The 26,788-nt window shown below is 46.7% G+C and overlaps 1 protein-coding gene across 1 annotated transcript in view; it reads right to left on the reverse strand.

Annotated features, from left to right (window-relative positions):
* Positions 1–26,788, reverse strand: part of GRAP2 (GRB2 related adaptor protein 2) — a 61,495-nt gene that overhangs the window by 13,193 nt on the left and 21,514 nt on the right. Inside the window, exons 2-3 of the mRNA XM_012741874.3 lie at positions 7,977–8,068; positions 1,094–1,185 (exon numbers count right to left, since the gene is read on the reverse strand). Of these exons, the coding sequence (XP_012597328.2) occupies positions 1,094–1,185; positions 7,977–8,054 (170 nt within the window). The 5' untranslated portion in view covers positions 8,055–8,068. The remainder of the gene's footprint in view (positions 1–1,093; positions 1,186–7,976; positions 8,069–26,788) is intronic.

The following is a 26,788-nucleotide window of genomic DNA, read 5'->3' on the forward strand; positions in this document are numbered from 1 at the left end:
TGACGGGAATGACCCAGCAGAGAAGGAAAGAAAGCTAATGTGGGAAAGAAAGGGGAGAATTTCCGCTAGAAGCCACAGTTCCCTCCAAACAGCTGCAGGGAAGGCAGAGTCTGAGCGCAGTTGCAGGGGGGGGTGGTGGCGGGCGGATGTGGTAGGGGTGGGGGCGGGGGATGGGGAGCTTCTCGGGTGGCTTTCACTGTCCCAGAAAACCTAGAGGCAAAGCCAAGGGCTGAGAGTGAGGTGGGGGACAGGCAGGAGGTTTGAGGAGCAGGGAGGGCCGTGCAGCCTCCTAGCAGATTATTGGTAGCATCAAGGGCACAGTCAAGGTCAGTGTCATGCCACTGTCTCGTGGTCAGTACTGGTTCACCGTGAGTGCTGCTGTCGCACTCGCTGGAGTCACCAATACCACTTTGGTTTCCAAACAAACTTTTGCTCTTTGGGCTAGACCCCGGCTCTGAGACAAGATTAGATTTCTATCTAACCCTTGTGGTCAATTCTTAAGACACAGGAGACCCAATCTCAATTTTTCATTTCCTCTTTATGAAGGGAATTCCCCTTCCCCGCACTGACTTCTCTCTCTGGGGTGAGCGCGCTTTAAGGAAGGCAGAAAGTGTCCGTGCTCCCACCTGAGTAAGGGCGGAGAGCCTGGTTAGCTGCAAGGTGGGGCTGGGAGGTGATGGAGAGGTGCCTTGAAGTAGCAGCTCTTGAAGTGGGGTAGCTGATAGCGCCCCCTTTGCAATTCTTGGAAACCCTGCGATTGCAATCACTGTGGATGACTTGAGTTTATCCAAAAGTTAAACTTGTGGATAAACTTAAAAAGTAAGTTACTTTTTAACATTTAAAAGCTTACCTACTTTTTAACATTTAAAATGTGCAATACATGTACATGGTGTAAAATTCAAAAGGCAATGAAATAAAACGCGAAATCTCCCTCTTGCCCTGGCCTTCGATGTGTGGTTCTGGAGGCACGAGAGCTCCAGAGGAGCCGTGTTTGACGGCGGCCTAGGTACGCACAGGTAATTCTAGCGACTGCTGAAAGAGCGAGAGGAGTGTGTGTGGGTGGGGCCCGTCTCAGCAGGCTGCAAATACTTACTCAGGAAACTGGATGTCTATGAAATTCTTAGGCACATATCCTTCTTGGCTCCCAAGCTCCGCCTTGAACCACTCCTCCTGGTTACTTAAAATCTACACAGAGGAGAAGGAAGGACAAAAATACTGCAGAGATAATACCAAAAAGCAAGAGAAAGGGGCTGCAGGGGAAAGAAGGCCCTTTGGACTTAGAGGGAAATAAGCCAAAGGGGACCAAATAGCTGCCCTAGGACTTACCCCAGGCCCGGTTGGGGAGCAGTGGGCTTATCTTTGGAGTCTGGCTTCTCGTGACCCCAAGTTATTTCTGTCCCCTTGGGCCACCCAAGTCACCTTGGGTCACTCAAGTCACCCCACTGTGGCTTGGCCTCCCAGACTCAGCACTTGAGGACTTCCCTGGATTCCTTTCTCCTTCTATCTTAGAAATCCGTTTGTCCCAGATCTTAGCACCTTAAGTTCTTCTTCTGGGCAGATGGTGGGAAGGCAAGAATGGCTACTCCATGGTGGTTTTGTTTGTTTTTTTTTTCTCTTCCAGATAAGCAGGGAACTTTTAAAAAATTAATTTGTTTTTATTTTTTAAACAAGCAGATTAAAACTTAAACATCAAGTGAGGCCAGTGTTGGAAACAGTAACTGAGTGTGTTTCACCAGTCATTTGGATTGAACTCAAGGTACTTGGGTTGCCTTTTTTAATCTTGCTCTCAGAGCCAGATCAGAAACAAAACCAAAAGTTGTGTCCGGTTACTCTACGGTCGTACCTTGACTGTGACCCCATGTGTTATCACCTATCTTGATTACTCCTATTACTCACCAGCCTTGACGCTTTGTAGCTTCTCGTTATATCAGTAAATGAAATTCATTTTCATTAAAAGGCAAATGTTTGGCACCCCCAACTGAGAATGTTTCTATAGTCTGGGAAGCAGAGTTGAACAATAAATCCTAAATGAGGATGGCAGAGCGAATGATGGGAAAAGTCATTGGGCCACCGAATTAACCACCCGGGAGCCCTCCTGATTCTGGACTTTGAGAAATTACAAAGCTTTGTTATTGTTTAAGCCATTTTTAGTTTCTGTTTCTTGCAGCCGTAAGTCTCTGCACTGGTAGAAGTACGATGAGAAAGGGGAGAGCAGAAGTGGATAGGAAGGACTCCTTGGAGGACAGCGACCTGCCTGGCAGTGAAAGGAACTTCCTCTTTCTAGGATCCGAGGGGGGAACTGATGCCTATGTGGCTGGGGTTTTGGACTGTGGATCCAGAAGAAGAGACAAGGGAAGCCAGACAGACAGGCACACAGGGCCTTGTGGCCCAGGCGCGAGAGGTTGAATATTTATCTTGAAATTTATGAGCCATGGAAAGATTTGAGGCAGGGAAACAACAGTAAGAATTAGAGCTTGAAAGAGTTCTGTGTCAGAGTGTGAAGACAGATGAGGGGCAAAGTCGGGAGGGAAAACGGGGAGTCCAGTGTAGCCCTCCAGGGAAGAGACATGGGGCCTGGGGCTGGGAAGAGGTGAGGACAGATTTTAGAGGATCCAGGAAACACAACAGGCAGGATGTCATGGCTATTCTCGGGAGCTAAGGGAGAAGGGATTTCTGGCTTGGCAGACTGCGTGGGTGGTGCTGCCCTTACAAAGTAGAAAGCACAGGAGGGGGCAGGGCGGGGAAAGACCCCTGGACTTCCCACGGCACTCGGGGGATTTGAGTTGAACTCTCAGCTGAGCAGGAAAGCTCAGGGAGCAGCTGGCTGTGTGAGTCTGCAGCCAGGAGGGAGGCTGGGGCTGGAGTTTGAAATTTCGGAATCATCCGAAAGTGGGTGGTGTTGAAGTCATGGGTCCTTTGGGTTTCTGTTCCCAGAAGAAAAGGATGGGAAAAGAAAGAGAACTAAGCACTGGAGAAGCGATGACGACCTATTTCTAACATCACTCCCAAGGTGGAGAGAAGACAGAGCTGCGGGAAGACCTGGTTTCTAGCTCGGTCCTTTTCACTGGCTGTGTGACCTTGGGTGAGTCAATTAGCCACTGGAAACACGGGACAATAATAACCACCTAGCGCCTCACGGAGCCGTGGCCAGGATCAAATGAGCCCTGGAACCTGAAAGCCCTTCAGAAAGTGTAGACTGTTTTTTTTTTTTTAAAAAAAAAAAATAATTCCATCAAATGTGATATTCTTATGAGGGAGGACTGCGGCTCTGAAGGACATGGAAGGGTTTACAGCTTCTTTAAAGCATTATATGTGTATGTTTTGAATTTAATCATTTGTTCTGAAGAAATAAAAGTGTGTCCCATATTTGAGTTCGAGATTGCTGAGAACAGAAAACTTTATAGTTTCTGACATCAAATGCGACTGTTGGTATCACTGAGGGCGTGTGGGTATGTGTGTGCCCACGGGGGAAGGGGGAGGCCAAAAATCTAGGTCAAAGGAGCCGGGAAACTCTGCGGCAGCCGCACAGAGAGCGCGAGGACAGTTCCCTCCAGCCAGCGCTCCTGCACTCAGGGCTTCAGGGTCCCTTTCTCCCGACAGGACACACGGACTGACCGTGGCGCCTGGCCAGGGTAGCCCGTGTCAAATGCGAAAGTGAGCAGGGATGAGGTGGAAGAGGCCACTTGGAAACTGGCCTGTCGCGGGAAGAGCCACACTCTGTGCTTTGTTCCCTGACCTGAAAGCAGCTGTAATTTTAGTAATCACGGCTCATATTCATCCACCTCCTCTAGATGCTGAAAGATTATCCCACAATGCCGGCCATTTCGCTCCACCACCTGCTGCCTGTTCTGCCGGAGATTGTGTTTCCTGAGAGGTGAATTTACAGGCTTGTGACGGGGTAGAGAAGGTGAGGTTTTTAAAAAGATCTCATTTTCTGTAAAGACAGGTATGGGGGCAGGGGAGAGGCGGTTTCCTCCTGCCGTTGTGGGCCCAGGCCCCGCACTTCCTGCCCCTCGGGTCTATCTCTCCATCTGTTCGGTCCCCCTATCTCCTGTACCCATCGTGCAAACCTGCGAGGAGTTCAGCCCGAACACTTGAAGTTTTACACTTAAATGTACTGTACCCTGATTCTTACAATGTTCCCTGAGAGAATAATTTTCTGGGTTACACGGCCTGAGAATAAGTTAGATGTGGGAAGAGAAGGACCAAAAGTACAGCTGGCAGGATTTTTAAATTGGATAGAATTATAGCTCCTAGAGGCATGGCAGAAGGATTGAAGAAGTTAATGACGTAGAATTAACTCTTAGTGCTTTTAGGTTGCTGTTTTAGTAGGAAGAAATGTGGGCGAGTTAGATGCATTATACAAGCAGATTGAAATGGACTGGGTCAAGAGACGTTTTTCAAAGCTACTGGCAAATTCGAAGGCAGATTCAAATGTTAGGTCTGCTGCCGTGTGTAGCTGCAGCCGCAGAGGTTTGTGGCATGAACAGAAAAAAATCTGATTTCTGACTTTTCACATATTTCTCTTGCAGGAGACGTGGGATCAAGTCATTTGGCAGGAGTTTCCCATCTACTGTCTTATTTACTGTTCCATGCAGCATCTAGTGAGCACCTGTTGTTTGCACTCAGGTGCTGGGAATGTGGAGATGAATAAGCCGGGCCTTTGCCCCGAGGAACTTGGGGACTGCTCAGGGTGGGTGGCTGGTGAGCTAGTCAGATATTTTTTTGTGCCTTTCTAATGAAGGAGTCTGTTGAGTCGTTAGCACTAAAGACCAAACAAGAGACAGAACATCCCGGAAGTGATTTGCTGGAGCAGTGAAGAGCTGGCTTTGGAAATAATTGTGAGGATCCTGGGTGTGTCACCCCCGTCTAGAGGGGAGGGCAGACATTGCAGTCACATGTGGGAGCCCCAGACACGGGCACCGACCACCGTCCCCCAGACATCTGGGAGGCTCAGGCAATAAGCCCTCTCCATTTTTCTCTTTATCACTACGGCTGAACTGGACAGAACTTGAAGAGAGGGAGGGGGTTGGCTTTTGGATGGAATTCTAAACGAGCATGCAGAAATGCAATTTTGCAATTCAAGAAAACAAGTACTGGGCACCTATTTGGGCTGTGAATTGTGTTAGATGCTGTGAAGATACAGAATAATCCAGCACGGTCTTGCTCTCAGGGAGCTCACCAGGGGAGGAATTGACAGTTCATTCATTCATCAAATATCAGGGAGTTCTAGACACCACTGTTCTAGACACTGAGGCAGACACAGCCCCACCCCTGCAGAGCTGTGGCCGGTGGAGTAGTCAACACACAAACCGGCAGTTAGGAGCCCACCGGGTACGGGCGGCAGTGAGGGCTGGAAGAGGAGGTGTGAGACCATGGGGTCACGCACGCCCATACACAACTGTCACGGAGGCAAGGCCATCCGTGCCTGGAAACCAGTGAGGTGTGTGTTGGATGCTGGGGAAGAGGTGAAGAGGGAGGGGTTCATGTTTCTGGGGTGGGCGGAGGGTGGGCGGCAGGGAGGGTCAGCGAGGGTTCCATGGCAGAGGTGGTCGAAGGCCTGTGCAGAGAAGGGCCCTTGGAGTATGGATGGTGGAGAACCTGAGAGAGGCGTGTGTGCACTGCATTGTGAGCTGGGGCATTGCATCCTCAGAGATGTGTGTGCGTGTGTGTGTGTGTGTGCGCGCGCGCGCATGTGTGTAGGCTGGGATCGAAACTCAGTTCTATCTGGCTCCAAAGTCTGTGCTCCTCTTTACTGTGACACTCTCCTTTCTAGTGAAGAAGGGACCTGCTTGAGAGATACCATGAAAGGAGAATATTCAGAGCCGAGTACAGGGCTCAGAGTCAGACAGAGCTCTGTCTGGATCCTGGCTCGGTCACATTCTAGCCGTGGGACTTTGGACACGTGATTTAACCCCCCATTTGTAAAATGGAGAAAAAACTAGTGCCTGCCCACAGATCTGCTGAGATGGGGAAATAGTGCTGCAGACCACTTAGCCACATCCCGGCCGACAGGAGGAGCTCAGGCGATCTTGGTGACTGATCACCGGGCGTTGGCAAGGGAGGTGCTGATGGGAACGGAGGCTTGCAGCCTGGCCCGCGACCCGTGCCAGTGCTTAGAACGTGGCTGGGGAGTAGTTTGGGCAGAAGTAGGGGCGAGGTGGGTGTGGGGATTTGAGTGCTTCTGGACTTCACGAGTTAGGAGCTGGCATCTGTGCGGAAACATCCGGCAGACAATCGGCAGCGCGGTTCTGGAGTGAGAGAGAGGTCAGAACCAGAGCGAGAGCCACACACTCGAGGGTCTTTGGCCCAGAAATGAGAGTCGAAGCCAGAGCAGGGGGTGAGATGGCTCAGAGTGAGGAGAAAAACCAGGAAGCTCAGGGCAGAACCCTCATATATTTCAAGCCAGAAAGAGAGGAAACGGGGCATTTAAAAATGACACCCCCTGGGAGTGCCCAGGAAGGGAGAAGAACCAAGAGAGGGTGGCACTGGGGAGGCAAGGCGGGAAGAGCTTCCAGGGAGGCAGGGTGAGGAAGGCCTCGGGCTGCAGGGGCTCCCCCAGGCCGTTGCATGGCACATTAAGGAGAGCACTGGTGGACTTCAGGAGAGAGTTGGGGGTGCAAGGTCGACTCCAGAGAGTCGCAGAATGAATGGGAAATGAGGAAGTGGAGAGCGTCTGGTGCAGAGAATTCTTCCCAGTATTGGCCACAAAGAAGAGGGAAGACATTAGGAGCTGGTAAGCAGAGTTGAAGAAAGGTTTTTTTTTTTTTTAATGTTTCTGGGGGAACAGAGAAAACTTGAGCAAGATATTAGGTTCTCTTGCAATGGAAGATAAGGGTGGGAGTTGGCCCGAGGATGCTCTAGAGGGGTTGACAATCACATGGTGACAATACCCCGTAGAGAAGGGAGGAACTTCTCACTGCGGCAAGTCCCTCCAGGACGCTGCTAGATCAAAGCAGTAAAGGCCGCCTTTTCCTGGGTCAGCAGCCCAAACAATATTTTAAGCTTGTGAAGGCCTACGCTTTGCCACCACTATTCCTAGAGCTCGCAAGCTGAGAGCAGTTAGAAGGCTACACACTGGGCATGTTCGAATTCCAAAAGAAGCCGTTCCATGTGTTTTGTGGTCAGTGGACACTTTCCAAGTCACCCTCTCACATGCTGAGAAGGTTCTCTCTGGCAAGCAAGATTCCCGGTGGTGAGACCATGCTGGCCATGTGGGCTGCTGAGGACCAGGGAGGGGGCTGCCTAAGGGTGCTCTGAGGTCAGGCAGGGGGCCATTGGCTTCACATAATTCCAAATGGCCTCTTGAAGGGCTTGTGCTCTTTTGCAAAAAACAAGGGTTAAGAGTCTGTAAGTGTGGTGTGTCAAATGTGGGAGAAGTCCAAGGCCACTTCAGCTCAGCAAGTGGCCACTACAACTGAAGTGTGGGCTGAAGACAAGTTTTAAGAAGCCCCTGAGTGGCCAGGTGTGCGTGGCCTTTGTCAAGCCACATCCCTTCCGGCTCCTTTCCCACACCCTCGTCTCCTAAGTTCCAGCCATGCGGACCCGGCAGTGCTCTCTGAATTCAGCATGCGCTTGCACAACTCTGAGCTTTCCGTTAAAAGCCCATGTTGCACACATGCCTGCAACCCTCCATCTTTCAAGGTGGCATCATTTGTTCCATCACCTGTGCTCTTTGAGCACTGAGCCAAGAGCAGCATCTGTAACAGCCCTTTGGATGGATGTGTTTCCCCGTCCAGACCACGAGCTTCTCAGGGTGAGGATGGCGGCCTATGCCGACTCCATTTCCATCACCTGGCCTGGTGTCTGGCACACAGGTGCATGGAAGGAACCCTTTGTTTAGAGGTGAACTTCTCTTTTTAAAAGGAACTGAGTGCAGTTCTTAGGAGACAAAGGCATGATTGTTAGGTTACTTTGGTGGCCAGACTCAATAACCCAAACTCTCTACTGCTCCCCCGGGGCCCCATGGCACCTACCTTCAGGACATCTCCAGTGTGAAAGCTCAGTTCGTCCTCACCCGAGGCAGTGAAATCAAACTTGGCGACAGCTTCCATGTTGTCACGTGAAGCTGGAGGAGAAATAATGTGGTCATTGTGCCTGCCTGCCAGGAGGAGGGCAGCAGAGCCACGGTGCTGCCTTGCAGTCTTAGCGGCTCATCGGAGAGTGGTCGGATGACTGTTCCCAGGCCGGAGAGCAAGACTCGGGCGTGCTGAGGTGGCTTGTGTTTGCCGGAAGAGCTGCTGGAGTCCTTAGCATCTGGGTCCCAGGATCATTCTCTGAATCCCCAGATGCTAGGAGCAGGAAGTGAAAGCCAGCGACAGCCTCTCCCCTCTCTTTTCTTCTCCCCGTGCTGGTCCTGGCCTGACACCACTTCTGGGGGCATCTGTTTCCAGCTGATAAGGACGGAAGGCTTGCTATCATCTGTAATGTGAGGCCCAAGGGGCTGCAAAGACTATTCTGTAAACACTGTCCCGAGTCTATCCCTTGGCAGCTATATTTAACCAGGCAGTGTTAATTAGACAGATGCCATTTCCTCTTTTACATCTGAATCATTTAAGAGAATTAGACAGCATTAGCCATTGGGGAACTCAGCTTCCTTCTGCATGGTTTGAGAGCAGAAAGCATTTTGGTCTGAGAGTTGGGAGACTTGATTAGTCAGATTATTTATTTTACTATTAGAGTGTAAACCAAGTACACTTTGGAAACTTTGATTTTAATAGTTTTGAATTGAGTTAAAATACTAGCCCCCTCCTCATAACCTGTGTAAAGGTAAATGAGTCAGCCCACATTTGACATTGAGTAGGAAATACAGTGTTTTTTTTTTTTTTTTAGGAGATAGTCAGGATGGAATAGTAAGAAAGCTAGCTTAAATCCTAGCTCTCTTGGTAAATATCTATATAATCTTAGGCAAGTAATTAAGACTCTCGAAGTCTCAGTTTCCTCATCTGTAAAATGGAGATCATAATATTCAGCTAATAAAATTGTGAGATTAAATTAGATAATAGATACAAAGCATTATACAAGATAAAGCTAAATAGTATTTATGTTTTAAAGTTACTTTATGGAATGAATTTTTCTCCCAGCAAAGGTAGCCTGAAACACACAAGTTTTCTTCTGAGCCTCTCATCTCCTATAAACGTTTCTTATTGAAATTGGACGCTTAGTCTCCGTGACTATCAACCCCCGTGACTCTTTGCTGAGACAGCTCACTCTCAGGACAATCTTGAAAGCTCTTGTTTGGCATTTATGTTTTTCAAAGTTTCTCTAGGTCTGAAACCCTTTGGGTTAGTTTATCAGGATCCTCAAGCCTAATGGACTTTCAGAGACCAGGAAACTGGGACTACAATTGTCCTCTCAGTGGGAATTTCTGCTCAAGTTGACAGGATTTGGGTAAATAAGGAAGGTGCTGCCAGTGGGCACACACAGCACTGGAGACCCGAGGATTACGGCCACCTGCAAGGCGCTCATTTCTCTGATCCTCCACATGTGCTTGGTCTTCCAAAGTAATTCAAAGAGGTGAATATTACCCATCCAAAGGTAGATATTAAGCAAAAAATAGCTTAGGAGCCAAAGTAAAATGTCATAGTTAACTCTCCTAGCTTTATCACCAGGCAAAACTGATTTCCAAACACCACCACCACAAATACACTTTTTGCACACTTTCTTCAAGATCTGCCCATCTAAGGCAAATTAAAATTTCTGTGACCTAGGATGTCCTGCTTGAGAGGAAGGAGTATTCTGCCCTCCTTAGCTAGTGCTAAATGCCTTTGCCGATTTCATTCACCCCATTACTTTAACATGCAAGGCTTCTCCTAATTAAGGACTTGCCTCTAGTTTGCAGGGAGACCTGGCTTTTGTGGGTCATCCTCATGGTATCAACAGTAGACACTGGTCATCTCAAGGGATCAAGTGTCAGGTGAACGGTCCTGAAAACCAAGATCCCATTTCTATGCAAATTTACCTTAATAAGCAGGACAGAGACAAGGGGAGGGCAAATGCTAAATATATTAGAAAGTTACATAAATTAGAGAGGAAAAAATATCCAAGGCATGCTCTAGATATGACCTTGGTTTAGGGAAGATCTTCCCAACATGACAGGTAGCTCAGCTCAGGCCTGGGCGCTATGTCCGGTGAGGTGGCCAAAGCAGAAGTAAAATTGCTTCTGAATAGAGGCACTTTCCTCTGCCTTGCCCAGGAGGCAGGCGGTGTGGCCGAGCCAGCGACACAGGCATATCACAGAGCTCCCAGCTTATGGTATTAATCCTGGCTCAAAAAACCCAATTAAACAGGCCCACTTTTCATGAAATCGCTTGGAAAAAATTTGTTTGCTCCCATTTCCATTTGTGAAATGAAATCTGCTCGGGCAGCTGTTTATTTAGGGTGGGGTGGGTTATGTTCTCTTTTCATTCCAATCACAGGGCTTTGAAAACTCTTCCCTTGAAACACCCTAATAGCAGAGAGTGGTAAAAATGCCACCCTCAGGGGTCGCTCTTCTGTTTGATCATCAAAACGCACAGAACTCTATATCCTGTTTCTCTATATCCATTAGTGGCTAATTTTGAAAAGTTTTAAAATTACCACCAGGGAAAAGGAGACCTGAACTAATATAGTTTATTCAGTATTTATCCACTTGTTTTATAAGCTGTACCTGCTTGTAAAACAACAGACTGCATCTGGGAAACAAAAAAATATGATGGCGATAAAAACCAGGTAGCAGCAATTCAGAGAGAGGGAGAGAGAGTTGTGGGGGGAGAGAGAGGGAAGGTGCAACAGCCTGAATTCAAGAGTGCAATGGAGCCTTCTTGCTACTGCTTGCAATTTCCGTGCTTCTGGCCTCTGGGGGAGATGAAGAGAGAGACCTTCTTCAGAGAACCTCACAGATGGATTCAATGTGTTTTCCTGCTGGCAATGGGCTTTAGAAATGGCTGCAATGCTACCTGCCACACAGCTTGAGAAGCTGCAGCCTCCAGGGTCAGCCAAGCCGCCCCCAGCAGCCCGCCCCGACCCTGCCAGGCCGTGGATGCTGCCCGTTGTCGGGCCCCAGTGCCTGCTCTGCTTCTCACCAGCCCTCTGCGGCTCTCTCACTTCCCCCCCTTATGAGTTGCACGAAATATCCATTAGCAACCTGGCGACACAGATCTGCTTCACCACAGGGTAATGCCACACAGGACTTTCTCGTGCCGACATGATTTTCTCTGCCCTTGCATTTCCGTGTAAGCTGCTTTCACCACCAAAAAGCCTGAAAAAATATTCAGGCTATATAACAAGAATGCTTGTCTACTTCTGAAATACAGTCGCCATAGAGGCGGGAAACAGAAGCCATGAGACAGCTCTTTAACTTCCATCTGAAAGCCAGATTATAAGTGGATTTGTTCATAAATGCGTAGTTACCATCAAAATGGTACCAGGCAAGAAACTTCTTGAACAATTTCAGCTCCTCCTAAGTTGGCTATGAATAGCCAAGGTTTCCATTTTATGTATCTCTCAGAAAGAGCAATTGCATAACACCACAAAGCTACGCGGAGTTTCAGGCTCAGGACCTCAACGACAGAGGGAGACGGGTCCTAAATTGATATCACTTCCTATTTTGCTGGGGAGAGCTCTGATTTGAATACTTGCCCCAGTTTATATTGCAATGCAGATAAGATAATATCTTGAGATTTAAAAAAAGAGAGCAACATTGCTTTTTATAAGTATCCCTGTAGCATATTCCTATTTCATACAGTGGAGCTTAGCTGTCATCATTTTCCCCTGGCAGCATGCAGTTTTTTACTTCTGGACATTAGCAACAATTTTTATTAGTTTATCCTGCATATGAACTGAAGTAAGAGAATAGTGAGAATGGTTTGCATTTGAGGACTTTGGCTGCAGCTACCAAGAGGAGCTTAGCAAAAGATGTAAAATATACCAGCTGCCTAACGTCACCTAATTCAGAGACTTAGACTCCACAGCCTTTCTGTTCTTTCTGTGCGACAGGTAAAGCCTCTCCGGAGACAATAAGGGAATGTGTTTCCCCCTCCCATCGAATTGACAAGGTCAGTTCAATTACTTTCCAGAAGTAGGAAACCTCACACTGCCAGGGAAAAATGATTATGGCTAAGCTCCATTGTATGAAATAGGAATATTCTTGAAAAGTTATTATGAATAGAGTATTTGTAAATGGAATCATATTAGCATGTATTATGGAGGCTCACTCTATAAAGGAACCCTGTCGTGAATCGCTTTATAAAATGAAAGGAAAATTTGTTATGCAAATAACTGCCTTTTAATTTATCTGTTTTAAAGTCTGGGTTTTCATGCATTGAGTCTTAAAACAGAGCACACCTGTATGTCTCCTTTAGCTCTGCATACTGTGGACCAGATGAATATTTACTGCTTCTATTCTCAACTCCTAAAGCATGTTAAAGAAAAACCTCTCCTATTGATATAGAACATTCCATCTTGGAATATAGACCAGGCATCATCAAACCTTTTCTGTGCAGGGCCAGAGAGAAAGGACTTTGGGTGTTTTAGGCTGACCAGCCTCTGTCACAACTACTCAACTGTGCTGTTGGAGCCAGGAAGGCAGCCTTAGATGATAGTGATTGAATAGGTGTAGCAGTGTTCCAATAAAACTTTATTTGTAGGCACAGAATCTGAATTTCATAGCATTTTTACATGTCAAGAAGTGCTGTAATTCTTTTGATTTTTTTCCCCCAGTGATTTAAAATTGTAAAGCTTATCTTGGCTCAAGAGCAAAATCACAGTGAAGGGCTGAATGAGGCCCACTGGCTGTAGTTGGTCAAACACTGAGATACACATTTACATCTATACCCTATCTTCTCCAATAATTTGTAAACTTCTCGAGGGGAAAGGCTATGGTTTAGTGGACAGGGTGTGGGCTTAGATGGAGGTGGACCTGGATCTGAATCTAAAATGTGCCACTTACTTCCTGAGTGTCCTGTTTCCTCATCTGTAAGATTAGAGTAACCACAGTTACTTCGTGGGGTTGTTGGGCATTAATGTGTAGACTGACACATAGCAGGTGTCCAGTCAATGGTAATCATTGTCATTTATTCCTAGAGTCTGTACACTAGGTAGCTAGTGCTTAGTAGGCACTTAGCAAATGTTTGTTGAGTGAATGGAAACATGCAAATGACCTGCCATCAGAGTTACTATAAAGTTGATTTCCTCAGGGCAGGGGCAGCACACAGGAGGACCCGTTTACAAGGATCAGTGAATTTCCCACGCAAAGGTGCCCTGACTCCTCAGCAAACTCAGCCGGAGATAGTGAAGCGCACACCCGCCGAGAGGTCGGATTTATTTAATCCAATAGAGGGCAATGGTGCACCCCGAACCGTCCATTCTGTCTCCTAACTTTCTCTGCATGCTGAGTCCCTGTAACCTTTACCTACACAGGTTTGGTGATTGTCCTCATCGTCTCTTGTGAGTTTTAAGGCACCTAAATGCTAACATTTCAAAGAGTCTAAAACCTATAAAATACAGAATTGCTCAGGTGGAAAAGAATTAGAAGTCACCCTCTCCTACACTTCTTCTGATGCTAAAATGCCTTCTGAGCATCCTTGATTGGGGGTTCCCATGCCTCTTGCGGTGACTAGTTCCTCACTCCTACTTTGATTCTAGGTTAATGATCCTGTATTAAACCCCCTACTGTGTGTTTTTCTTCTATCTGAACCGTACAGCTGTGTTTGGGGCCTTTCCGTCTCAGTTTATTACTCTTTCTGGGCATTGGACATAGGAACAGGAAACTGAGAAAGGTTACAGATGGCCCTTCTTGAAATTCGTGAGCACAGAATTGCCAATTACCTTACAGCTCGCCTGTCAGCCGCTGCTTAGAGATTCTTCTAGAGACCCAAACCAATCTATTTTGGAAAAGAAAGTGGAAAAGAAAAAAAAAAAAAAAAAAAGGCTGGGCTTAGCCAAGAGACCAAGGTCTGGCCTTTCCTTGTTTTGGGCTCTCACATGACAAGATTTCCACTTTATTCTAAACCAGCAGAATCCTGCTTACAGAATATCTCTTAATCAGCTGGCCACGCTGGAAGTGTTAACCTTCTTACTGAATGTCTAACAAGGCTTACATGTTTCTTTACTGCGCCTGCTCTTGAATTACTGCTAACTCATCCTTTGGAGCCTTTGAAATAGAGACTCTCAAATCCTTCTCTAGTAGGACCCTATTTTGGTTTCTCTGGAGACTCGGCTCTGTGGCTGGGTGCAGGGGTAGAGTGGGAGCTAGAATTGTGGTGACCACAGCCAACCTACGTTTGTTCCCCCACTTGGCCTTCAGCAGATCGAGCTTGCAGATAGTTGTGTACTTGGGAGTGGTCTTTGGGGTCCTCTGCTTGAGATTTACACCCAACAATCCGTGTGCTTATCTGGACTTCCCAAATCAGAGACACAGGACTCTTTCTTTTGGGGTTCAGGATCCCGGGAGAATAAACAACCTGCTCAAGGGGACCTGGCCTGTTTGCACAGGTGCTCTCTTCAGGGGATATAAACATTTCTGACTGTATTGCAACCAAAGTAAGCAAAGACAAGTAAAATATACCCCCACCAAACCATTTCTGGCTAGTTAGCTGAGATCTTAGTGCCCTCTAAAAACCTCCATTTTAAGTGATTTTGCACAGACTGGACATTCCTATTTTTCTCTTGTCCCTAGGTGACTCATTATTTTCCCCCTCCGAGGCCCCAGGAAAGCATAAATCCCCCAGCATGAGCGGCAGGGGTGAACACATGGAACTAGAGGGGGCCCTCTGCAGCTTGTCCAAGAACAATAATTCATCAGCGGCTGAGCTACTGCGGCTGGTCTTGGAGACCACAAGGATGGCTTATGAATAGAAACCGCCAGGGCGCTCCCCGTCTCCCATCCATTCCCGTCCTGTGCGCAGGTGTGCTCCCGGAATAACAATTCATCCTCTGGCTGCTTCACTTCTGCAGAAAGCCGCCAACAGAGCTGTCTCTGATGACAGGTGACTAATGGGCAGCTGGTTCTTGAGCGAGACGCTGAGCGTGGGCAGGGGCGGCGTGCTGCCCTCTCCTCCCAGTCTGGGAAGGGCTCAGCTTAGCCAGCAACCACTCACTGCGAGGGGGGCTTTACCTGCCCTTACCTTCTAATGCCTCAGCCAGCACCCTCCTGCAGGCCCTCGGCCAGCCTCTTAGGGCTCCAGCCCTGCCTGGGATCCCCAGCCCCACCTGGACCTTTTCACCTTGCCTTGCAGTTGCTTCCAGTTTCCAAATGGGAACCATCTCCCCAGTCAGGAGGCAATAGGTTTTCAGGTTTGGAAGCCAAATAAATATATTTTTCAGACTTGTGGGCACACTTTACACAACTGGAGAGTCTATCTAAATCCCTTATATCCTTATTTAATCAAATTGCTCTTCTGCAGGTCCCTGTCTGTCACTGTGGATTATGGAGATTTCATTGGTCTCAAGGATGTTTTTCTCTTTTTTTAATTAGCTTCCTTTTTCCTGCTTAAGGTTTTTTTTATTTCTGTGGGGGAGGGGTGATGAGGGGAGGGAAGTAGAAAGAGACTGTCCTCACTCAGGTCCCCCCCTCCCCTGCCTTGTAACTTGGGTGATGCCCAAGACAAGGGATCAGTCACTTGCCTCTCCTTCCTCTGCGTATTATCACCTTACTCTTCCTTAATCAACACCAGTCTGGCTTACATAATTTAATTTTTTTAGTGCAATGCATACCACATAAAATCTCATTTGTCCTCAAACTTTTTGTAAGAAAAGTATCTTTCTCCTTAAGCATAATGTATATATATGTTCTGTTAAACTCCAGCAAATTCCATTCTTTTTTCCCTAACTTGCCATTCTCTGCAAGGTGAGGCTCCCGCGGCAGTGGGGGGCTTACAGGACTCAGGTGTGAGACGGACCTGGTTTCAAATCGCAGGTCTTGTTGGCTACTTGGCAGGTGGAAAAGCTTCTCTGGGTCTCAGTTTCTCCACCAGAAGTTCTGATGATAACCCTCAGCCCACAGTGTTGGGGGAATAGGATGTAGAACGTGTGGCTCGGTGTTGGTGTTTGACCATTGAGTATCTTTTTTCCCAAGAGTTTCTGCATTGCAGTTATCTACTATCTTTTCTTGTAGAGAAGAGAAAATGTCAAAACAGTTTTTAAAAAGTGTAAATCCACCAAGCATATAGTCCTCTGGAGCCTCTCAAACGCCCGTTTCTCCGCGCTTGCCCTGGGCAAGTGCTAGCTTCTCCCTGCCGGCTATGAAGTCTTGGCTGCAGAGTTACCAAGATGACCCAGAGAGTAAAGAGAGAAGACGGCACTCACCCAGGACAAGAGGGAAAGGCGGGGTAGAGAAACAGAAAACTGGTCTGGCTCCTACCCCTTGCCGTCCAGCCGGACCTCAGTCACTGCCTTGCAGTCTTAAAACAGGAAGCGCCAGGACAGCCACAAACAGTCCCAACACCCCAGCTGAGCCTCGCCAATGTCCAGACACGCAACCCAGCTCAGAATAAGTTACCATTTATGGATAGGGCCTATCAGGTGCCAAGGGCTTTTCCAAAGGTCATCCTTTATTATTGTTATTATCACCATTCACGTTGTATAGATGGGTAATGGAGGTGAGAGATTAGAGCAGGTGTCTGTTGGCTCCCAGGCTGTGTGTGCGCACTCTTTACTTTGCTGCTCTGCCTCTGCTGGTACTAGCAAAATAATCAGAAGTCCTGCTACTAGTTCAAGCTAATTGCTAACTAGCTCAGGCCCCTAAACCTTTCTGGGTGGTTGTCCTTCAGCCAAGAAATTGACAGGAGCAATTCTCACACACCGGAGAAACTCAAGCCCATTACTTCTTGGTCAAAGAGGCAAAGACTGCAATCAGCCCTGTTGACCTCGGACCAAGCAATCATGTGCTTTAAGGCAATTGCAGAAATGGAAACAATCTCAGTTAATAAACTTACAATCTGCTGCTCTTTTTCTTTCCTTCCTTTTCCCTTCCTCCCCCTCACAGTTTTCTTACCTTTCACATCATCAACTTTCCCCATAATATATTCTGCTCTTTTTCAAGTTCTTTCTTTTTCTCCTTAAAACATTGGTAGCTTACCATGAATGTAGTTAGAAAAATTGTGAGTCTACAATATTTCTGCTTTTAATCCTCCTGCACATTTCTTATTAAAATGATATCATGAAAACATCAATCCAAACAACAACAACAACAACTAAATTAAACAGAAAGAGCCCACCAGCCCTGCTGGAGATGTTACTGCCAGCCCGGCTCTGCTGCGAGGCTGGCGTGTCATTTGCCATTTCCCCATTTTATCCTTATTGTCTCCTCGAGCAATAACAATTGTCTGCAGAAACACCAAGAACCCTGCTGGCAAAACCGAAACATAAATGAAGCATTGAAAATACCCACCTGGAATCAGGAATCATTTAATGATCCCTGTCAGAAGGGTGGGGTGTGGGGCCGGGTCGGGGGAGATGACAGTGAAAGACAAGGGACAGACAGACAGACAGACAAACATTTCATGAATTTCTGGGCTTCATTGTTTTTTTTCCGCTTCCCATTTTCTAGTCACATCATGATTTCCCCTCAAATATATCACCAGGATTTTATGGCGCCCTCATGTTCTCTTTTTCTTCTCTTCCCTTCTGTTCACTTCATGTTTGTTTTTATCGATTTGGGTTCTGAAAGCGTGGCTTATTTATCATGTATTTGAAAGGCACCATCTTCTTGCTCTGTTGTCACCAGGGCTGTGACATTGTTCAGGAAGGCTACAGATACACTCAGCTCCTGTTCCTCATGGTGTGTGCCCTGGGCTACCTAAATCTTGTTTGGGTACAAAAGTGTAGAGCAGATGACTATGTGACCATAATTACTTTCATCTTTTTGTCACTTCTGTTTATGTTCCCGAGTGCTCTTTTATTATCGGAATGGTGGTCATTTTTTAGCTTGCTGGTCTTAAAGCTTGCAAAAGTGAACTTTAATCCAGATAGCAGCTTTCCTTGCTCCATTCAGTAAGACTATCCCTGGAAAGTTGGAGCTCATGACGTTTTTATATATCAAGTCACCTGGTGAAGTTACTAGAAAATTGCCAGTGAAAGGGATAATCTTGTAAATTCCTTTCATTAAGGGAATAATTATAATATTCTTATTTTTGGGAAATTTAGTTCTTCCTTATTTGAGTTGGGCTCAACTAAGAAGCATCTATATTTGTCTCATTTAAAGTAGTTCTCTTAACTGGATGCGGTGGCTCTTGCCTGTAATCCTAGCACTCTGGGAGGCCGAGTTGGGAGGATTGCTTGAGGTCAGGAGTTTGAGACCAGCCTGATCAAGAGCGAGACCCCATCTCTACTAAAAATAGAAAAATTAGCTGGGTGTTGTGTTATGTACCTGTAGTCTCAGCTACTCGGGAGGCTGAGGCAGGAAGGATCACTTGAGCCCAGGAGTTTTGAGGTTGCTGTGAGCTAGGCTGACAACACTGTATTCTACACTGGGGAAACAGAGTCTCAAAACATATACATATATGTGTGTGTGTGTGTGTGTGTGTGTGTGTGTGTGTGTGTATCTATCTATCTATCTATATATATATATATATATAGAGAGAGAGAGAGTCGTTCTCTTTCTTTTTAATTGCCAGTTTTGATCAAGTAGGGCTGCAAATCTTAGATCCAGAACATCGGCCTTTCCCTAATCCACTGAGACAGTAGCGAACGGCAAGGCACAGTGAGCTAACAGCTGGGTGGATTGGTTGCACTGAGCACAAAGGTCATCTTTCCTTTCAGTCTGCATTTTGCCCTAAGAAGCATTAAAAGAGAAAGAAAGAAAGAAAGAAAGATAAAGAGAAGAGAAGAAAAGAAGAAAATGAAAATGACAGCCAGAAGTTCAGAAGTTCCCCATTCTTTTCTCTAGGTGTAAATAAGCCCAGGTCCTCCACCACCCTCCACGTGACAGGGCTCGGACTCCTGGTCTCCTGGTCATTTTCCTCAGGCCCCATCTCAGCTATTCGATGTTCAGGTCCTTGGGGAGATGCCAAGTGGAAGAAATTAATCTTCTCAGCCACTGTCCCTCTTTGGTGTTTTCTTCCCCCCGCCCTTGTGCTCTTTTCCAAGCCACAGACATTCCTTGGCATTTATCACTAAATAGGCTGCCACAGCCACACCTGCTGTGCCCGTGCCCCCCCATCCCTCCTCCCTGGTGGAGCAACGCCCCTGTGTGTTGAAGCTTTCTGCCACCCACTTTCTGAGGGTCATTTTCCCATTCAGAATTTGTCAATGTCACACTGTCACATGACCTCTCAGATCCACTCAAGTCTCTACTATTGTCATTCCAGGCCTTCAGCAATCTCTCCCCATCCTGTCTCTCAAAACCGACTTTAGAATACTAGCTGCCCCATGCAAACGTGCTTTAGTAAATGTCTCCCCCTTGTTCTCTAAGCTCCCCATCTGCATCCTTGCCTCTGCACTCGTCCTCCTTCTGCCATCTGACTCACACGGCTATGCATGGTTGTGCAGGTTGTTCACTGCACAAGACTGAGGCTGTAGTGGGGGCTGAAATTCATCCAGTGCTCTTCTAGTCCTGGTGTGGGGCCATGAGATCTCTTACATGACAACCGGGGTGTGGGCCAGCCGTTGGGGTCAGAGCTGAGGTCCTGGAGTGAAGCCTTTAGATGTTCCAGTGAGGGCGTGGTGTGTGTGTGGAAGTAGAATATATTCTCACTCATATATCCTGTGAGCCGCAGGATACTGTACCTCCTACTAACTCCACTTTTCTTGTGTTATTTGCTACTTTTAATATCGTGTGTGTCAAAAGGCATGATTTTACCACGATATATTCTGGACTACTATGTGTTTTGATACGTAGGCTTTACATTTTGGAATTTCTGTTCTTATCAGTGAAGTTTTCTGTAATTTTTTTTATAATCTTATCAGTGTAATTTTTTTGTAATTCCTATTTGTGGTAAGTCATGAATCCTCTAAGCCTGCTTATGTATTCATAATATTTCTCTTGTGATTATTCTGGCATTTTACATCATTATTTTCAAATTCACCATCTACTTTCTCATTCCTATGACTTGTCAAATTTTTCCATGCTTGGCATTTGTATCACAGTGAAAGATTCCTGGGCACCAGCCCCGGTAAATTATTACTATTTCTATCGCATAGTCACCAGGTTGACATTTACTGATATCGCCCATGTCTCTAGTCCTGATGAAAAATAATCCTTGAATAGGTTGATAATACCTCATCCTTTCTTTATATGGTTTGTGCCTTCCTAGAACCTTGTCTCTTCCTGGAACCATTTTAGAGGAAGTTACTAAAAACCACCAAGAGCACTAAATGTGGTTCTGATGTTTTAATTATCTCTTTTTCATATTCTTTCATTTCAAATCCTGCATTACTGATTCCTTGCTCAGATTCTTCTCTCTCCTTCTTGATTCTATCTATGCTTGCAGGGAGTGATGATTTCTCCCCAGGTTAGTTTTCAGATTTTCTCCTGTTTGACCTCACTGGGCTCTCCCCCACCTTATCTGTGTCAGTAGTATCTATGTGTTTCGTGCATTCGCTCAGCAAACATTTGCTAGGCCCCACTCTGCGCCAGGCACTGTGCCGAGCATGAAGGTCCAGGGTGAATTGGACAGCCCAGTCTAGACCTGGGATTGCTCAGTCTTGCAGGAAAGACAGACAAGCCAACCAAACAAGTGCGACCAGTGTAATAAGGAGCCAAACCTCAAGGGTTGAGGAACCCAAAGGAGAGGCTCCTAATCCAGCCTGGGTTGGAGACAGGTACCGTATTTCCCCGAAAATAAGACCTACCCATAAAATAAGCCCTAGCAGAATTTCTAAGCATTTGCCCAATATAAGCCCTATCCCGAAAATAAGACCTAGTGATGGGCGTGGCTACGCAGGGTATCTGCAGAGCCCTTGCATTTCGTTGCTGATTGGTAAAGAAGACGAGCAACCCTTCTCATCCACCCCATGAGAGCTCTATGGCTCGACATGAGAGACTGGGGCCAATGGTTCTAAAGGAGATAGAGTCGCAAGAAATTCAGGATGGAATTTGGGGTTTGGAAAGTTATGATGATGTTCCAGAAGAAGATGACTTAACTATATTTGAATAAATGTAGATTGTTGTACCGTACTTAAAAAAAATAACACATCTCCTGAAAATAAGCCCTAGGGTGTCTTCTTGAGGAAAAATAAATATAAGGCCCTGTCCTATTTTCAGGGAAACACGGTAGAAGAGGGACTAGGGGAAGTTTCCCAAATGAGGTAACAATTGAGGTGAGTACTGCAGAAAGTAGCTAGGCAGAGTAGAGAGCATGTATGCCATGTGAGAGAGAACAGTGTGTGCAAACAGGAGTTGGGGACCCAACTGGTTCAGTCATGGAGTGGCAGGAAATGGAGTCAGTGATTGGAGTGGGGGCAGACCATGGAGGGCCTTGCATAGCATGCTAAGGACTTAGGACTTCACACCAAGGGTGATGGGGGGTCTGAAACTTTGAGAACATTTGCATTAGAGAATGTTTAATATGATAGTAGTATGAGGATTGGAGGGCAGGGTGAGCTGGAGTTGGGGAAACTGGGTCAATAGTCCTGGCTAGCAGTGATAAGGACCTGGGCCACCACAGTGAGAGGGACACTCTTTCTCTTGGCATTGGGTCTTTCCATGTGCTTTATCTCCACAGTAAGAGCTTTATATATGTTGTCTCATTTAATGCTTGCAAGAATCTGAGACATAAGAGCTGCTATTATATCCAACTGACAGATGAGGACACTAAGACTCAAAGAGGTTAAATGATTGCCCAAGTTCACATGTATCAAAAAGTGTTGGAGCCAGGATTGAAACTCAGCCCGTGCCCTTAACCACTGTTCTCCCTTGTCTTAACTCAAGAGAATCACTGTGAATTACTGCCCAACCGGAAGTGGCTAAAAGGCAGAGAAAAGTCTAGAAAGTGCTAGCCAATGGAAATAGAATACAAGTCTATTTCAAATGTGAACCACATAATGTCATTTTAAATATTATGGTGGGGCCAGACTTGGTGACTCAAGCCTGGAATCCTAGCACTTCTGGAGGCTGAGGTGGGAGGATAGTTTGAGACCAGGAGTTCGTGACCAGCCTGAGCAGCATAGCGAGACCCCATCTCTATGAAAAATAGAAAAATTAGCCAGGTGTAGTGGCATGTGCTTGTAGGTCCAAAATGACTCTGATTCCTGCTACAGGCACTATGGCAGGTGGATGCAGCATTTTCTGAGATAAGGGGATACAGGAAGAGGAGATAATTTGGGAGGAATTTGAAATGCTTGTGAAGCATCTAGGTAGAGACTCGCAGTCAAGGGTCAGATATGTACGTGTAGATCTTAGCAAAAAAGTGGGGATAGAGATATAAATTTGGGAGCTATTCTAAACCTGTTACAACCCTGAGTAAGAAGGAGCTCACCCAGAGAGATAATGTGGAAGGACTGAGCCTTTGGAAGAGAAGGAAGGGATGGGATGCCCTGCTCAGGTGGAGGAGTGCATCTGTGGCGGCAGGTGAGGTGTCTCCCCTTTGAACGGGAAGGGAGGGGGACAAAGTGAGCATGGGTGCAGGTGAATCCGAGTAGGTAAAGGGGGTGGGGAGAGGCAGGAAGTAGGTGGCCTTCTAACCTAATGTGGGCAGGGGTTCTCTCAGCTCATTCTATTTTCTTTCTTCTCTCCCATGGAAAAGGGAGCCCTGGCTTTTATTCATGATTGCTCACAAACCTGTATGTGAGAAGGGGAGGAAGAGGCGAACAGAATGTAAATATTTGTCCAGCAAGGGACTAAAACCAGTGAGCACTCATTTCTCCAAATTGCCACTCCTTTCCCTCTCCCTCTCATTAAATTCTTTATTTTGAAATAATTATAGATCCACAGGAAGTTGCAAAAATCGTGCAAAGAGGTCCCCTGTACTCTCCCCCCCCTTCCCCCAAGGGAGATGTATTGTGTCACCATGGTACAGTACCCAAACCAGGAAACTGACATGGTACAATACCATTAACTGGACTTCCACCTTCTCTTTTATCACTTCCTAGCAGGAAGAATCCTAAGTGAAAAGAATCAAAATGGCGTAAGATATAATGTTCAACGAGCTCAAGAGCTTTATGTGTGTTCAGGAGGGTTTCTTCCTGTAACTAAACAACATGCATCAAATACAAAACTAAATGTCACTGAAATGCTGTGGTCAAAAACACCTTGTGACCATATGTAATTTGCACCAATATTATGTGGTTAGATCAGGCTTTTCATTGTCTGCTGGGCTTTGTCTTGTTATGGAGAACAACAAAAACGAACTGGCTGTTCTCTTGTTACCATCGGCATCTACAAGAAGGGATGTGTGGCTCAAAAGAGAAGCCATGGACCTAAGATTACACCCCCGACCACCCAGGTCTCGCTGACATCAGGACTCAAGCTCAGTTTATGACACCGCACTATCTCTTGGCTACTTCATTCCCCTGTCTACACAGCAGAAGACCAATGGATCAGGAGGGAGTTAGTATTTGGATAGGTGACTCCATTTAACTTTCAGGTGGGGAAAATTTCAGAGGAACCCATGGCACCTAACACAGTAGGCTCCTTAATAAATGCTAAGGATTTAACTCAAATCAGTCACTACACAACAAACCCATAGAAGCCAGGCACTTTCCTCAAAAGCAGAATCAAACAAAGAAAGAACCAAGAAATCTCTTTGCTTCAAGGAAACGAAAGCCAAGTGGCAATAGTGGCTGTCCATCTGCCAAGGTCCAGCCAAGGTGAATAATCCATTTATTAACAGAGAGTGAGAGAGTTCCCTGTATTTTAACAGTAAGCAGTAATTTATTAAGGGGTACACATGGAATGACTTTCTTTCTTCCCTGGAGATAAATGAGCTCTGGCTCTCAAAAAACAATAGTCTGGCAAGAGATGGGAGACAAAAAAAAAAAAAGTGTTTCATCCATTAAGATTTGAAAAGCAACGCTCACACCTGTAATCCCAGCACTTTGGGAACTCAATACAGGAGGATTGCTTGAGGCCAGGAGTTCAAGACCAGCCTGGGCAACATAGGGAGGCCCATCTCTACAAAAAATAAGAAAAAATTAGTGGGGCATGGTGGTGCGTGCCTGTAGTCCCAGCTACTTGGGAGTCTGGGGCAGGAGGATTGTTTGAGCCCAGGAATTTGAGGTTACAGTGAGCTATGATTGTGCCACTGCACTCCAGCCTGGGCAACAGGGTGACAGAGTAAGACCTTGTCTCTAAAAAATAAAAAATAAAGATTTGAAAAGCAAAGGGAAGACATATTTCTGGTACTCAGGTGGAAGGAGTCTGGCCTTGGCAATTTCTGAGCAGGCAAAAGAGGAAAAATGTAGTTGGAAGAGGGAGGCACATGAGTGGCCAGATGCCTTTAGGCAGAGCAAGCTCTATAAGTGACATTTCTTCTGCGTGGGCTCCTTATTTATTTTGTGCATTTACACCTTCCTACTACGTCTTCACGTATCATGTTTGTGCTACCGGTAATAAAATCGCTTTTGTCAAGCAGGAGGACGGGCCTGAGAGCCATTTGCCGCTGTGCAGGCAAACCCCAGGATAGAGAGGACAGGACACAGGCAAGGGGTCTCCTTACCCTGTCGTTGCCATTGGGAAGGGTCCTCAGTCCTCAAGTGGCGCGAGAGAGCAGCACATGTGTGATGGGGCCAGGAAAACAGCCGAAATCAACTTAGCTCTATACATGGCCATTATGGAATGGTCAGGGGTGAGGGAGAAAAGGGCTGTGCTTTTGATCAACTGGGTTGCAATTCAGCCGTGAGATCAGTTTTGTCACTGACCTCCCCCACAGTGATGTGATTTGGCTCCTCGCATCCGACCCTGGCCGTTTGTCTGGGGATGAATGGATGCCACCTGCCTTTTGGAGTCTGTGCAGATGCTCACACAGACCCTGCTCTCCAGTCAGACAACAGGAACGCCACCAGATGTGACTTAAACGTGCTTCCTTTCCAGCCATTTAACCGTAAGACATTCCTCCCATATCTAGTCCACTCCAGGGGACTATTTTCATCAGGGTCTTTCAACCCCAGCTCTGAGACACATCACAGATATTCCCGCAAAAGTTGCACAAGTTGACGATGAAACAAACCCGGCGCCAGATGCACTTGCACACGCAGGCAGGCCAGGAGGGTAGCGGGTCCTGCCAGGGCAGTGTCCCCTGCCATCACTTTGAACCTCAGAGAAGCTAAGTGGGGACAGCATGGCCGGCAGGGCAGAATTAAAATATGATCAATGCGACATCTGCTTTCTCTTCTCTTTTCAGCTTTCACAGAAGTGAACATGAAAAAAAAAAAAAAGGGAAGAAGAGAGGAGGAAAAATAAGAAGAGACAGGGCTCCTTCTGGGAAAAGCAATTCTAGTCCTGAATTTTCAACTGTGCATTTCACTTTAGAAAGCCACTGACTACCTTTGCTGAGCACGGGGTGACGCTGGGCTTGATCCCGGCTGGAGCCAGGCAGCAGGTGGTGGCTGCTGCCTCCATCTTTCTGCTGTCTCCTTTCCCCATTCCAATCACGATAAATATATTTATACTCACTTGATTATGTCAGCCAGACAATGTTCCCCTAATTGGCAGTGATCAGGGTTCCAGAATTGTTTGGGCGAGCCCGCTGTCTCTCTATCAGGCAAAGCGATAAGGGGCCGCTAATGCAGTCCCCATTAACAATTTCCAGTGGAATAAAAAACGATCCCCAGACTCATGCATGGCAATGAATTTTCCAAACAGCTCCTAACAGCCAGCCCTTGAGGAACTCAGACTTACAGGAACAGGCCCGACGTAGAATGCTTTTATAAATCTTCCCCACCCCCGGCTCCAGCGCATAAAAAAACCGTAGCCACTTCCTTATGCTTGAGGTTCTTTTATTCTTTCCTTTTTTTTCTTTTTCTTTTTTCTTTTATTGGGCTTATGGAGCTAACTGTCTTTTTTGGTTCTTTGTAAATTGCAGGGACATCTGGCACACGGTTTATTGCATTTGCTAGCTCTGGTATTTGTAGATATGCCCCCTCTCTGCTGTGTGTGCATGTTAACACTTCACATGCATAATTTATGCATGCATAATTTGGAGCTTGAGCGCATAGGCTTATTTTGACATTTAAGTGTAACTACACAGAGCTGAGCTGATCTTAAGTAATTGCTCAATAAATAATTATTAAATGAATGAATGCACCAAGAAGGCAAATAGGCAACTATTAATGTCATTGATTCATTCATCAGATACTTCAAAACCTAGTATGTGCAAGGCACTGTGCTACATGCTAGGTATTTAATGATTTGTACCCACAGTCCCTGTCCTCAGGGAGCTCACAGTTGAGGGGCAGGAGGCGGACACTTAAATGGGCCATTTTTAGACATCATGGAGACATTGCTCAAGAGCCCTGTGTGGTGCAGCGTGGAGCTCCAAGGAGGGACCGTCCTGCTCCTCAGGGAAGGCTGTGGCCGTGGAGGGTCTCCTGCAGGTGGTGAGGCCTACATAGGCTGTAAAGGATTCAGACAAGGGGACAGCACAATCAGCGACAGGTGCGAGAAACAGCAGGGTGCTGTGGGAGAGCAGGGAGGCTGGAGCTGGCAGCGGCAGGCGGGGACTCAGGCTTGGGCTGGAGCAAAGGAGAGGAGCCTCGGCTATCTGGATGTGGGCGAGGAAACCAGAGCAAGTCCCTCACCTGTCCAGATGCTTCTGGGTTCTGCCAGAATCTGTGCACACACACCTCCAGGTGGAATTGGGACCAGCCTGGGAGCACTGCTGGAGGGCAGGAAGGAGGCCTGAGGTCACAGCCCGCATCCATCGTTGAGGAGCCA

Source organism: Microcebus murinus, chromosome 10 (assembly GCF_040939455.1).
Source record: "Microcebus murinus isolate Inina chromosome 10, M.murinus_Inina_mat1.0, whole genome shotgun sequence".
Lineage (NCBI taxonomy): Eukaryota > Metazoa > Chordata > Mammalia > Primates > Cheirogaleidae > Microcebus > Microcebus murinus.